Source organism: Pistacia vera, unplaced genomic scaffold (genome assembly GCF_008641045.1).
Source record: "Pistacia vera cultivar Batoury unplaced genomic scaffold, PisVer_v2 Contig195, whole genome shotgun sequence".
Lineage (NCBI taxonomy): Eukaryota > Viridiplantae > Streptophyta > Magnoliopsida > Sapindales > Anacardiaceae > Pistacia > Pistacia vera.
In genome coordinates this window covers 395,688-409,731 of record NW_022195996.1, presented here as the reverse complement: position 1 = coordinate 409,731, position 14,044 = coordinate 395,688, and the positions used below count along the sequence as shown (strand labels likewise).

The 14,044-nt window shown below is 36.4% G+C and overlaps 1 protein-coding gene across 1 annotated transcript; it reads right to left on the bottom strand.

Moving 5' to 3' along the window:
- Nucleotides 1-4,263: 4,263 nt before the first annotated feature.
- On the bottom strand, nt 4,264-14,044 carry LOC116127741 (kinesin-like protein KIN-14E). Its single transcript, XM_031413381.1, is given in 35 exon segments — nt 4,264-4,670; nt 5,165-5,436; nt 5,643-5,840; nt 5,916-6,011; nt 6,158-6,340; nt 6,440-6,578; nt 6,580-6,637; nt 6,937-7,011; nt 7,014-7,057; nt 7,203-7,328; nt 7,330-7,395; nt 7,471-7,609; nt 7,808-7,841; nt 7,923-8,002; nt 8,005-8,048; nt 8,050-8,084; nt 8,466-8,578; nt 8,581-8,631; nt 8,634-8,664; nt 8,765-8,787; nt 8,790-8,910; nt 9,130-9,170; nt 9,173-9,196; nt 9,199-9,280; nt 10,851-10,881; nt 10,883-10,951; nt 11,167-11,282; nt 11,413-11,594; nt 11,679-11,778; nt 12,251-12,578; nt 12,709-12,947; nt 13,035-13,166; nt 13,278-13,350; nt 13,609-13,817; nt 13,970-14,044. Coding segments are annotated over 34 exon segments (3,696 nt in total). The 5' UTR covers nt 13,767-13,817; nt 13,970-14,044; the 3' UTR covers nt 4,264-4,477.

Sequence of the window (14,044 nt, the reverse complement as noted above, 5' to 3'; positions counted from 1 at the left end):
TAAGAGACATACGTGAGTATAGATAAAGTGTGTAGTAAATGTAGTAGTGAGAGTCTTTTAAAGTGGTTCAGATGCTAAGGTAACAAGTCCTATGTCCACTGATAGTTGTATTAATATTGTAGATCAGGTCGCAACAGCGGACTGACTTACAATTGAAAAGTAAATGCAAAGATACAAGAGAGAGAGGGATAGCTAATTCAGAGTGTAAAATGGCCGAATCCCCTCAATGAAGGGGTTTTCTCCTTTTTATAGTGAGATGAGTGCAAGTAATCATCATCAAATCTGTGGGTTGGTGTGAATGTCAGAACAAAATCCGGCTTTATGTCACATTGCCCACCTTCCAAACTGATTTCACGCGATTTGGAGCAGGGAATGGATACGTGGGATCTCTACAGCATCTGGCAGGTCTGGCGCGCGCTTACCGTTCTGACAGGAGCAAGTCACACTCCATCACGTGATTTCCCACGTCAGCCCTTGATTTCCCAAGCATAACAGAAGTCCCCTAGTTTTTAAGATTTGAGGATCGAACCTTGGAAACTAAGCCATGCCGTGATTGGAGGTTTTCTGGAGGTTTTGACAATTTCAACCTGAATGAAAGAAGCTCAGGATAGGGCCTTTTGCGAACACGACCTCGCACGAACCTCGTCCAAACGACCTGACAGCCATCGCTCAAGCGACCTGACGGCCCTTGCCCAAGCGACCTGACAACCATCGCTCAAGTGACCTGACGGCCCTTGCCTAAGCGACTTGACAACCATAGCCCAAGCGACCTGACTTCATAAGGTGTTCCTTACCGTACCTTAGGGATGGAGATTTAATGAAACAGTTTTTGCATTGACAGGCGCTCTGCGCATGTTAAGCGTCTGCCAGGCGCATTAAATGCGTTGTGTGCTGACGCGTTATTGCTTTGACAGAGCATTAATTGCATGACACGCTCGAAACGACAACTCTTATCACATCATTAAATGCGGCGTGGGGCGCAATTAATGCTGAGAGAGAGAAAGGCGTCGTTCGAGTTTCTCAACGGAAGGGTCGTGGGTTTGACCACCCTTAACTGTTGACGCTTGATTTTGGACGCCAACAACTCGCACGTGGGAAACGATGAGCTGACTCAGGAGACACACGTGATGGATCCATGAGATTTGAATATGGAGCTGAGATTATATATTTTGCAGAAAAATAAATAAAAGATTGGCAAGAGAGGGTTTTTATAGTGGTTCGGATGCAACAAGCGACTCCTACATCCACTGTTATTTTATTGCTCACTGACTATTTCTATGAATTTGGCCCGTAAGGCATACAAAGATGAAGAAATACAGTGTTTACAGAGAGAGAATGAAAATGAAGCTCAAATCTCAGCCCAGCCTCCAACCTCCTTTCTTCGTGAAGAGAAATGCCCATTTATTCACCTAAACACTCAATGTAATTAGTGTTTTGCAAGTTGCCTTGACACATGGAAGACTCTCGTCTATTCATCTCTTAAAATGAGATATGGTTGGTGAGAATATCTTTGGAGATATGGGCTTGGCAGTTGGTACAAGAAGACATTAAATGAGCTGACATAAGCGTGACTTTTTAGGCATATAAGAAGCCCCCCAGTTTTTGAAGTGCTTAATTGCGCTTCAAAAACTAAGTCTTTGATCTGAATTGCTGCAGTCTCGAACTGAAATCTGTTAGGAAAAAGATCTGAAATCTGTTAGGAAAACGACTTGAAATCTGTTAGAAAAACGACTTGAAATCTGTTAGGAGCTCGACCTGAAAGGTCAAAACGACTTCGACTTGAGAGGTCAAAACGAGCTCAACTTGAGGTCAAAACGACCTCAACATGAGAGGTCAAAACGAGCTCAACTTGAGAGCAAAATGACCTTGACCTGAGAGGTCAAAACGAGCTCAATGAGAAAAACGACCTCAATTTGAGAGGTCAAAACGAGCTCAATGAGCAAAACGACCTTAACTTGAGAGGTCAAAACGACCTGAAATCTGAGAGGTCAAAACGACCTCGACCTGAAAGGTCAAAACGAGCTCGACCTGAGAGATCAAAACGACCTCGACCTGAAAGGTCAAAATGAGCTCGACCTGGAAAGGTCAAAACGACCTCAAATCTGAGAGGTCAAAACGACCTCATCCTGAGAGGTCAAAACGAGCTTGACCTGAAAAGGTCATGACGGGCTCGACCTGAGAGATCATAACGACCTCGACCTGAAAGGTCAAAACGAGCTCGACCTGGAAATGTCAAAACGACCTCAAATCTGAGAGGTCAAAACGACCTCGTCTTGAGAGGTCAAAACAAGTTCGACCTGAAAAGGTCATGACAAGCTTGACCTGAGAGATCATAACGACCTCGACCTGAAAGGTCAAAACGAGCTCGACCTAGAAAGGTCAAAACGACCTCAAATCTGAGGGGTCAAAACGACCTCGTCTTGAGAGGTCAAAATGAGCTCGACCTGAAAAGGTCATGACAAGCTTAACCTGAGAGATCATAACGACCTCGACCTGAAAGGTCAAAACAAGTTCGACCTAGAAAGGTCAAAACGAGCTCGACCTGGAAAGGTCAAAACGACCTCAAATCTGAGAGGTCAAAACGATCTCGTCTTGAGAGGACAAAACGAGCTCGACCTGAAAAGGTCATGACGAGCTCGACCTGAGAGATCATAACGAGCTCTACCTAAGAGCACAAGAGATCAGCGATCTCAGCGTGTGATCAGCGATCTGAACACGCGATTTGAAGCTAAAGATCAACGATCTGAAGCCAAGGATCAGGACTGCATGGGCGTGCGATCTGCGATCTGGCCACGCGATCGGAGAACTCTGATGCGTGCGATATGTGATCTGGCCACGCGATTAGAGAATTCTGATGCACAATCGAAGAATTCTAATGCGTGCAATCTACGATCTGGCCACGCGATCGGAGAACTTTGTCGCGTGCGATCTGGCCACGCAATTGGAGAATTCTAACGTATGCGATCTGTGATCTGGCCACACGATTGGAGAATTCTGACGCAGGTTTGAGATCTAAGTACGCCATCAGGGAACTTGGATGCAGGTTTGAGAATCGGACCTGCATGGGCCACCAAACTGTTGACGCTTGATTTTGGACGCCAAAGACTCGCACGTGGAAAACGCTGAGCTGACTTAGGAGACATACGTGATGGATCCATGAGATTTGAATATAGAGCTGAGATTATATATTTTGCAGAAAAATAAATAAAAGATTGGCAAGAGGGAGTGTTTATAGTGGTTCGGATGCAACAAGCGACTCCTACATCCACTGTTATTTTATTGCTCACTGACTATTTCTATGATTTTGCCTGTAAGGCATACAAAAATGAAGGAATACAATGTTTATAGAGAGAGAATGAAAATGAAGCTCAAATCTCAGCCTAGCCTCCAACCTCATTTCTTCGTGAAGAGAAATGCCCATTTATTCACCCAAACACTCAATGTAATGAGTGTTTTGTAAGTTACCTTGACACATGAAAGACTCTCGTTCATTCATCTCTTAAAAGGAGATATGGTTGATGAGAATATCTTTGAAGATATAGGCTTGACAACCGGTACAAGAAAACATTAAATGAGCTGATATAGATCGTAATTTTTTTAAACATAACACTTATAAACGCACTGACAAGGATTGTTAGTGGTAATTTCGACAAAAGCACAAACATCAAAATGATTAAAGTGACTGATTGATTTATTAATATCCATCAACATCAAATTTAAGATGTATATATAATTTTATTATTTCATTAAAGAACGACCTTTTCAATTTAGAATCCAAAAATATAGTGAAGACTGAAGAGACTAGAGAGCCTTCCACCACTCTTTATTAACCTTAACTGGATTTAACTGGAGCCCAATTGATAAAGTTAGCCCATGTAAGAAAGGGGCCTGTTTGTGTAGCAAGTTTTCTTCACTTGATTGGTCCTAATTGTAAATAGGTGCACACTCCGTTGTATATGAGATGTGAATGTTACATACATATGAGCTGAGAGCTTTAAAGAGCAATAACACAACACAAACTCCCATTACTTTTACTTCTTCATCCATTTTATTTTACTCTCTTTATTGTGTTTTCATTTACGTATTCATTTCCTTCATCAATAAAAGCTTTTCAGCAATGGCATGTTAAAGACTTAACGTACACAAATAGATGAAAACTAAAAACGAGAAAGAAAAAAAACCCATTCAAATTCTACAACTACAGCTTTTCCAGTTTTAAACTAAGAAATTTTGTTCAAAATTAAATAACAAGTCACATTCAGATTCAGATACATACGTATTCAACAAAAGTGAATCATAAATATGTACAACCCAATGCGGAATGCCAACTATACAACTAAACGCTTCAGCCAATAAATCAAAAGTGACTCTAGCTATCACACATGTTCAGTGTGGTCCATCAAACCAAAACTATATCCACCAACCTACAAGATCAACAGTACTTATACCTGAAATTTCAGATACCCTCACATAATCTCTACATGGAATGGCGGCCATCTGTCCTGTCTTTCATCGGCAGTTCTTCTTGAATCTCGTCAAAATCTTCTTCATCCCCCCTTCTACCTGCTTGCTCTTTCCAATATGAAACCAACTTTTTCAATCGAGCTACCTCCTTCGATGAAATATTTTTGCTTGGATCATTCACAATTGACCGCACTCTTGAAGCATACCTATTCACATGTTAAAAAACAATATCAATTAAAACAAAACACTTATAAACAAATGACCCTTATTATTCTAGATCACATGCCACAAGATAAACTAACAAGAAAGATAACTCAAGAACCAACATTAACATATTAAATACAAAATCTCAATAACAAACTCAATGTACACCACTATCTAAAGCTACCAACATAAAATTCAAGTACATAAATGCATACATAGCTTAGAGAAATAGAACTATATTTTTTCAATAAGATGCCCTTGGGAACAATAAATCTTGTCACATAAAATGAAAAATTTATTTTCCCATGTATTGAAACAAGAAAATTTTGTTATTATTTGCATCTGATATCTGACTTCAGGGCACACTTAATCATTTTCCTAGTAAAATTTAGATAAAGCTTCTTACGCACAAAAAATTATATACTAACATGAGTTAATATCACAATCATGATTTTGAAAAAGAAGCAGCATAATAGAATAGGAGTAGGAAACATACAATAAGGAATTGTAAGTCTCATCCAAATTTGATTCAGCTGGAGATACATTCACAAACATAAGAGTTTTTGCATTTCCACCAAGTGAATCACTCATTAGCATTGTTAACTTGTGATTCCTATAAGGTATGTGTTGACTGCCTGAAGATAAAGCACTAATAACATCACCGAGAGCTGAAAGTGATTTGTTGATACTTTGAGCTTCCTTGAGTTGACTACCCGAAGAGCCTGACTTCTTTACCCTTTCGGAACCAGCAAGGTCCACAAAACTTAGCTGTGAATGAAGTAGAGTGGTTACAAGTTAATAACTAACAAATCATCCAAAAAACAACCTTCATAGGCACTTTACATTATCAGATGTTGAAATAATCATGAAAAATACAAATAAAATCTCGTTAAAATTATTTTCCTGCATTTAAAGTGTCTAGAAGCATATCTCATGATTTGATCAAATAACATTGTCACCATAATAGATGTTACCTTTCCTCTTGCAACAGATTGAGTTTGAAGGTTAGTACTTTCAATGACAATTGAAAGTATCAAGTGAGATCTTGAACTTTCTTCATTCATCTGAGTTCCAGATGTATGCCGCTGGTCAGATCCTCTTTGGATAATGCTTTTTAATTCTTCAAATGTAGAAACTGATACAACTGTCACATTTTCTACTGCCACCATACCCTAAACAAAACAAAATAAGTAATGAACTCACAACTCATGACAAGATCAAATAAATAAAGCCATAAAATTAATTACCTTTGAATCTTTCTTAATGTCCAATTTTAAACGCTTTGCATTCCTTGGTAATAAAAGGTCTACAAGGGTATCTTGATACAACTCCACCATATATGCCTATAATATTTCATATCCACATCAAAGTACTCAATTAAAATTCAAATAATAATAATCATAAACAAAATGGTCATTAAATAAATAAATGCTCCATATTTTTTCTATATATATTTTTAGTGTTCAAAGTACCAATTTAAACCAATCACCTTTAAAGAAAATGAAAATTTATTACTATCTCTCTTTAAGATTCTAAAAAGTTCTGTGATGGCTCGTGGAGTAATTCCAGGATTGATCTCAGATCCGTATATTGTAAATGTCTTTCCAGATCCAGTTTGTCCATAAGCAAATATACAAACATTGTAGCCATCAACAGCAGATTGAACCAAGTACTGCATTATAAACATACTAAAATATGAGTTGATAAAAACATTACCACATGTAGATGCAGTATGATAAGATATAAATTATCAAAAGTAAATCAAACTTGCCCGTGTATCCTCAAAGACATCATCTTGGGTGGCATAGCCATCAAAGACTCGATCATACATATGTTGCTTTGCCTTATCATCTTTCCATGGATGTTCTACTGTGAACTCATCAAGACTTGAAAGAACATGTCTTACTTGCAACAACCTCTTTCTCATTTAGAGGTCTTAAACGACAGAAAACCCTTATGCCTTTTATATCTGAAATGTAATTAAGTGTTAATAAGAGATGATATTGAGGAATGAAGAATATGAAGTCTCAAACAATAGTCCTTTACTGTTAAAAAAATGCATTAAATATTTTAGGCTAGTTGGTTACTTGTTGCAAACGAATTTTTGAATAACTGTTGTAAAATCAAATCCAAAAATAAAGGTTCGTTGTTTCAGATCCAAAGGGTGTTTGGAGCTGTCTTTTAAAGAAATAATTTAAAAGCATATAAGATTAACCTTAATTCCATTAACCAAAAAAAAAAAAAATATTAATCATAAGTGATGCCAACCTTCAATAGTATTAAAGTAACGTTTCCTTAAAGTTTGCTCTTCTTTATAAAGTGCTTCTAACTCAGCAAGTTGGTTCCTTGCATCTTCAAGATGGCAGCAGTTTGCTCATTTTCTATCTCTGTCCTAAAAACATGTAAACGACATTAGATATGGATGCTTTTAATGAACAAGTTGGTAAGACAATCGTACATCAAAATTAAAGTACATTGAACAACCAAGGGTTGAGTAAATATATATTTTCAAAAGCAGAGCAGATGCTGAAAATGATACCTCTTTCATCTCTCTCAATTCCTCTAATTCCTTAAGTTGTTCTGTAGTACAGCCAATCTGTATCCTAGTTGCAAGAGTTGACTGAACAGTAGCCAAATCTTGTGTAGTCTTTCCAACTTTCTTTCAATTTCAAACATGGGAGCCTTAAAGCCTTGCGTTCTTGCTCAAAGTTTCTCAAGAATTTCCATCTGTATATATAGATATCGCATCACTCTCAGTGATCAAAAAAATTTCCCAAACCAATTCAAGATTGACAATAATACTCCTCAGCTTTTTTCTTTTCAACTTTGAAAACCCTCTGCTCTAATATGATTTTCTCATTCAACAACTTCTTCACAATTTCTTGTTCTGCATGCAATTGCTCATTGCAAATTTTTAGTTCATCCTGAAGCTGCGCAATGCCTGCATTGTCTTATCCGCAGTTCAAAATCATTACCATCATGAAACAGGATATAAAAGCTCAATCCATATGCGAGATTAAATCTGAAGGTATGAAAATGTGATAGCACAATATCCATTTTCACAAATTTACCTGGCGTTTTGTCAACCAAATCCTTTTTAGCATTGCTCTCTAGGGCTTGATTTCCCAGCTTGGCCAACTCACTTCGATGCTCTTTTTTTCCATCAATGCAGCCTAAATACATGACTAAAATCAGAAAAAGCTGACAGCAAAAAGTTAATGAAAGTGATGATATGACACATTAACTACACTAACTTGAAGATCAGTATCCTTTTCATGGCACAACAATTTAAGACTATCACGGTCGCTAGCAACTTCTGCCAATTTCTGCTTCCGGTTCTCAAAGCATCTTTCAAGCTCTCCAGTTCTTCTTGCATTTTGATTTTGCTTTTCCTTTTCATGCAATTCTTCTGACAACTACATCCACACACTCAACTCATTACACAGGTGCAATTTCTACAAGGAAACGAGAACTTGTAAAAAAAATTCCAAAAGGAAAAAGAAATATTAGATATGCACTAACTCAACTATGACTCAAGAATGGTTCAGACGATATTAATTTTAATGACATATTTTGGGTGCCTAAAAAAATAAAACAAGTGATTTACAAATGATAGACTGCCAATAAGTAAATAAAAATTAATTCAAATGTAAATTTGACAATAGGGTACGATTATGCAGAATGTGATGACAAAAACTTCTAACCACCACATATAAAATCCATCACCACTGCTATGTGAGATATATGGCCCTAAACTATAAACAATTGAATAAATCAAGTTTATGCTTAAGCCTTACACGATTAGCATTTTTTTGAGATTCTTCAACAGTTTTGGATAAATCCTGCACACGTTTTTCAAACACTTCCATACTAGGAGGCTTAACATTGTTAGAATGATCTCCATTCATTGAGCACTAGTAGCAGAGCGTGCTTTGGAGTATCGACGTAACATTACATCATTATATGTGTCTGAAGAGCAACACAAATTTCTTCTCCCTGCATAAAAATGGAGACATGCAAGTTAGATTTAGTAAAACATAAAGATTAAGAGGCCCGGAAACCAGACAAGTAAAAAAGTGTTAAGCATTGCTCGAACCTGCTTGGTTTCAAACTGGAATTGTGAGAAACACCTGCAACTCTCATCTTAAAAAATACAGCAGTATTGCTACTACCAAATTGCATTATGTCTCTTAGCTCTGCAGAATGTAGATACTCTTTTGGAACTGGACGGAAAAAATGAACCTACAACAAATGACAAAGAAATTAACATCCAAAAGCTTGATACAAGAGGATGATGACAATTTTACAATGTTTATGTATTATTGCATGTGTTGTAGTTTATTCATCTTCTATGGTTAGTATGACTGAAACAGTCTGGGAAAGATTTTTGGTGACAACACCTGAGATATCAGGAATCCAAAATCTTAATCTTGTGATAGTAACACACAAATTATGACTCACCCCTCGCTTGTTAATGCCCAAGACAATTCTTCCTGGCAAAGTCCAATAGGATCATCAATCTTTCGACACTGAAGAAAACTGAATTCCCATAAGGAAGCGTCCTCAATACCCGCAGAAATTGTTGTCTAGCATCATCTTTGTGTAAATGCTCCTACATGGCAACAAAACAATGTATCAAGCTAAAAAAAAGCTCACAAGACTTTCAAAATTTGGACCACTACTGAAAAGTGGCAATAATCCATACACAAAATAATAATTCTTGCCCATCACAAATAAGGTGAAAATTTGTGTAGCAATTAGGTTGCATCCATCAAGTGATCAGTTTTTCCTCTTCTATCTCTGACAACAGAAAAAGAGTAATTTATCTTCTATTTTAAACAGTTTTAAGAGATTTAAGCATGTTATGAACTTAAATGCAAAATTCATTTACTGTTTACAGAAATCAGGAAAGCAAAATTAGAAAGATCAAACAAATATTAACTTATTGGTTTAGGATAGTATATACCAAAAGCTTGCAATCATCAGTCATCAAATCAAATCCACACAATATCAAATACGCAAAAGTTTGTGAAGCAGCACAAAATCCAAGATCAACTCATCCAATAACTTTATCAGCACAAAGTCCAAGTTTAAACGCTGAGTACATTGTAATGAAACATCCTGGACTAACTTTACTTTGAATATGCACTAAAATAGCAATGTTACAGGGACTTTGATTGAGACGACGGGAATTTGGAAGGAGGCTAAAGGTGAAGTTATCCACCCAACAAAATGCACCTAAACAAATGTTACCCAAAAAAGTACTTAAACAGATGTATATCCAAAATTTAGTTTCAATATGAGAAACAAAAATTATGTTTTTTAAAATTGAGTATGAAAACACTGTTTATGTTTACAAACAAAAATAGATAAGATATAATAACAAATTATGTACTATATAATATATATATATTAAAAAAAAAACTTGCATATTCATCAGTCATCAAAGTAAAGTCAAACTCCACTCAACCTCCTTTTCTTTTAATATCAATGTAATATATCTAATGGCTTCAGCAGCTACAGCCTATTGTGGTCAAAGGCTTGCAAAGAACCAATCTTCAACAGGCACTTCTGAAATCATGTTCTCTCATTGTGGAGCATAATTGTGCTTTTGGCAATCGAAAGAGGCCAAAACAATTCCAGAAGGGTCTGGTGCTTGCTCCCTTTGGTGATTTATCATAATGAGCTATTAGAATTTTGAAGACACAATTGAGTTATGTTGAACAAAGTGGCTTTTTTTTTTTTTTTTTTGGGTTATCCTTATGGGCCTCAGTTTCAAAAGAATTCAACATACTTCATTCTCATCATTCACCTTAACTAGAATAGGATTTAGCCTAACCTCTTCTAACTTAGTAATGTTATGGCTTTACTTACAATTTATAGATTCTTATAGTTTTGAAGTTTTTTTTTGTATAGAAACTTAGGGAGAGCTAATCAATAGTGCAATTCCATCCCTCAAGAATCTCACTCTTACTCCCACTATATATTTACTGAAGTTTCCCATCAAAAAATTATATACATCAACATTCTAAAATTTTATAGCAAGTTATTAACAATGATTTCAAATGTTCCATGGAAAATATCGTCGAATCAAAGAAAAGCATAGTTATAGAACAGATGCCAGCTTTCTTGAAGATATATGATCTTTTCATGGTCAACAAATCACCAGAATTTGTTCTCACCATTGATCGATAAGAGAAAGAATATCCAACTCCAATCCCGCTTTGCCCTAGTAATTGCAACTTGTCTAGGGAGGAATCGTTCAAGAAGAGAAGTCCAATCACTGAAAAACAACTTCAAAAAGTAAAAAAACAGTAGAGTGTAAAACAACCAGGTATTCAAATTCAATCACTAGAAAATATGTCTATATGTTTTAATCAAGCTACCATTATAAAAAACAGAAAAGTCAAAAAAAAAAAAAAAAAAGCACTATCATGCTTAACTTGCAGAGGTGGCAGCTGAACATAATAAAGTAAACAAAGTAGAAACTTTACTAACGTGCATGATTCAGGGCTACCAACAAAGCCAATCTCAACCAAGATCTGCAATGCAGAAAGCTGGGCAGCATCGTCCCTTCCAACTGGATAATTGCCCAATACATAGTCATGTTGCAACTGCAAAAATATGACCATTATCACCAAATACTAGATAATAAACGTTAACCTAGGTTTCAGAAAGAGCATATGTACCATTCTAGAAGTTAAATTAAATTGATCAACACTACTTCAATGCAAGATTACATACTTGAACATATGACAATTGCACAAACATTGGGTCTGTCACAGCTTCATCTGACTCTCGAAATAGCTTCTTTTTAAATGTTAGTTTGCAGTGCAGAATTTCTCCTTTACTTCGATCCTTGGCTGCTTTAAATTCCGCCAGCAGATCACCAATATATTTGTTATCATCTAACCCAATATACTCCTCTACATGACAGCAAAGTGCATATTAGATGATAATATCATAAATATCTTACCCAGGAAGAATCAAAAAGTTTACAGAGTATATACCACTCCCAAGATCAGGTGACTTGGAACCAGTGACAACTTTACGGCATTCAAATAGAGTGAAGCTAGAGTAAGCTGATAGTTTAATTATCCCCGCAAGTTCCTAAATCAGGCATGAATTTGATCAGTATCAACAACGTGGCACAATACAAAGGACAAAAGTTGGACCCACAAAATAAAACAGAAGGTAACCAGAATAGACACAATGTGCTTTATTGACAGTCAAGATGCCTTTACTTTCTTAAACAAGCCTATAAAGGCTCTGAAAAAACATGAATTGGCATGTTGGATGAACTAACAAACAGATTGGTAGAAGAACAATCCTGTAAAACATATCTGTTAAATTACTTCCAGAAGACAGATAACATCTTAACCAATTGGGCTATCTACTTGAGGTCACAAGAATTTTTTAAACAATATTATGAAAGGAATATATCAGTATTGATTTACCAAACATAATGAGCTTGAAGGATCAAGAGTATAGACATTTGCAAACCAGGATTGTTTGGAAATCCATAGACATAATTTATGAAGTGAAAATCGGTAAAATTATCAAATTAAAAGAGGGAGAGTACCTCTACAGCATCAGATACTGTTGTTGCCATGTCGTATGTAATTTCTTCAAATGTTTCATCCAAAAAGAAAACTATAGTTGTAAGCTTTCTACCAGTTAGAAGAGCTTCAATCTCCTCACGACCTGGTATCATATGCCTGGGACCAGCTTTAACTGAACGCTTTAAAGCATTTAATGTATTCAGAGCCAGGATTTGGACCTCAGAATCAGTATTAACACCCTGCGCTACATTATGAACATACTCGGATAAATATCCACCCATGTCCTTGCTAGGAGGCATGGAGGATGCACATAAATACATCAGCTCCCATGCTTTGATTAAGTATTGCCTGTAATGTCACAATCAATAAATTTACCAAGCATCAAGTAAAGAAATACATAAGTTATAGCACCAACTGCAACTACTATATAACCATGCAAAATCGATCATTATTGACGAAATCTCATATCTCAGCCTACCTATCAGGGTTGTTCCTGGTTTGTTTTGAAATCTGAGCAAAAAGTTCATCTCGGAGCTCAGCACGCTTCAAAGTTTGCTTATATAGTTTCCCAACAAACTCAATTCGTTCATCTAAACTCGGAGGAGTTACTCGATCAGATGGATCAACTCCGATGTACTTCAAAATTATCTGAAACAATTTTGTTGCTCTGTTGACCAGGTCACTGTTGATTTTAAGTAACGATGTCGGTATAGGATCCTGTAAAAGCATTTAACTTTTCATGAGTCTGTACACATGACAGAATACATTTTCACCAAAAGAAAAGAAAAGAAACAATGTAACCACCTTTTGGAAACAAAGCATATCCTCAAAAGTGAACTTTTCTCGAACTTGAGTGCCTAGAGATTTTTTTGAGAAAAACCCACGTTTACCGGCAGATTGAATTTGTTTCTGCATCATTCTCAAAAATCCTTCCACCTGGATAGCATGAAGAACACTAAATTTACAAGACAATATAACAAAAGTGAACTAGAAATTCTCTAACTTTAACATATTACAATGTAACAGCTAGAACATTTATTACCCCACCTGGAATCGATCAATCAAGGGTATAGCACCTGCAAGTTCTGCTGGAATAGCCATTGAGAGTGTCGTAGGTGTACTGCAAGGAAGAAAAAAATTGAGCCTAATAGTCTTTATATGGCAATTCATCAGGTATAAAAAGATGAGTATCGGATAAGAGATTGGTCAAAGCTAACAACTTTTGACTAAAATCTTAATATACAGATGGTGGAGGTGGAAGAGTTGGCCACATCAGGCGAGGCTTGATTCCATTTCAATTGCAGGGCCAAAATTGGTAATATAAACAGCAAACAGAGAAACATTATACGAAGTGAAACCAATATGAAAAAAGACTCACGGTGGTGCAAAATTGGAGCCATCACTATCATATTCATCCCCATTTGAGATAGAAACAGGATTGTGCAAAGGAGTTTCTTCATTTCCATTGCTAGAGCTAAAGGAAGACCTAGTTGCTCTCACACTTTGGGCCATTGATGATTGCACATCAATTGTCATTTCACTATAATCAGCTCTTTAGAAGAAATCTCATACTTTATGTCATGATAACTGCAAGAGCTTCAGCGCAAAAACATTAATCAATAAGAAAGTGCAAAACCTAAATCCTAGTAGGTAAAAAATATGAAAATTTTAAACAATGGAGTAGAGATCCACACTCCATTGCCAAAAAATGAATAGCAGAAATTGATAGAAAGAAATACCTCGAAAATCAAAGAGTTGCAAAGCCCAGCCAGAAGTGTACCAGAAAGATTGAGGAGAGATTCAGAGATCCGAAG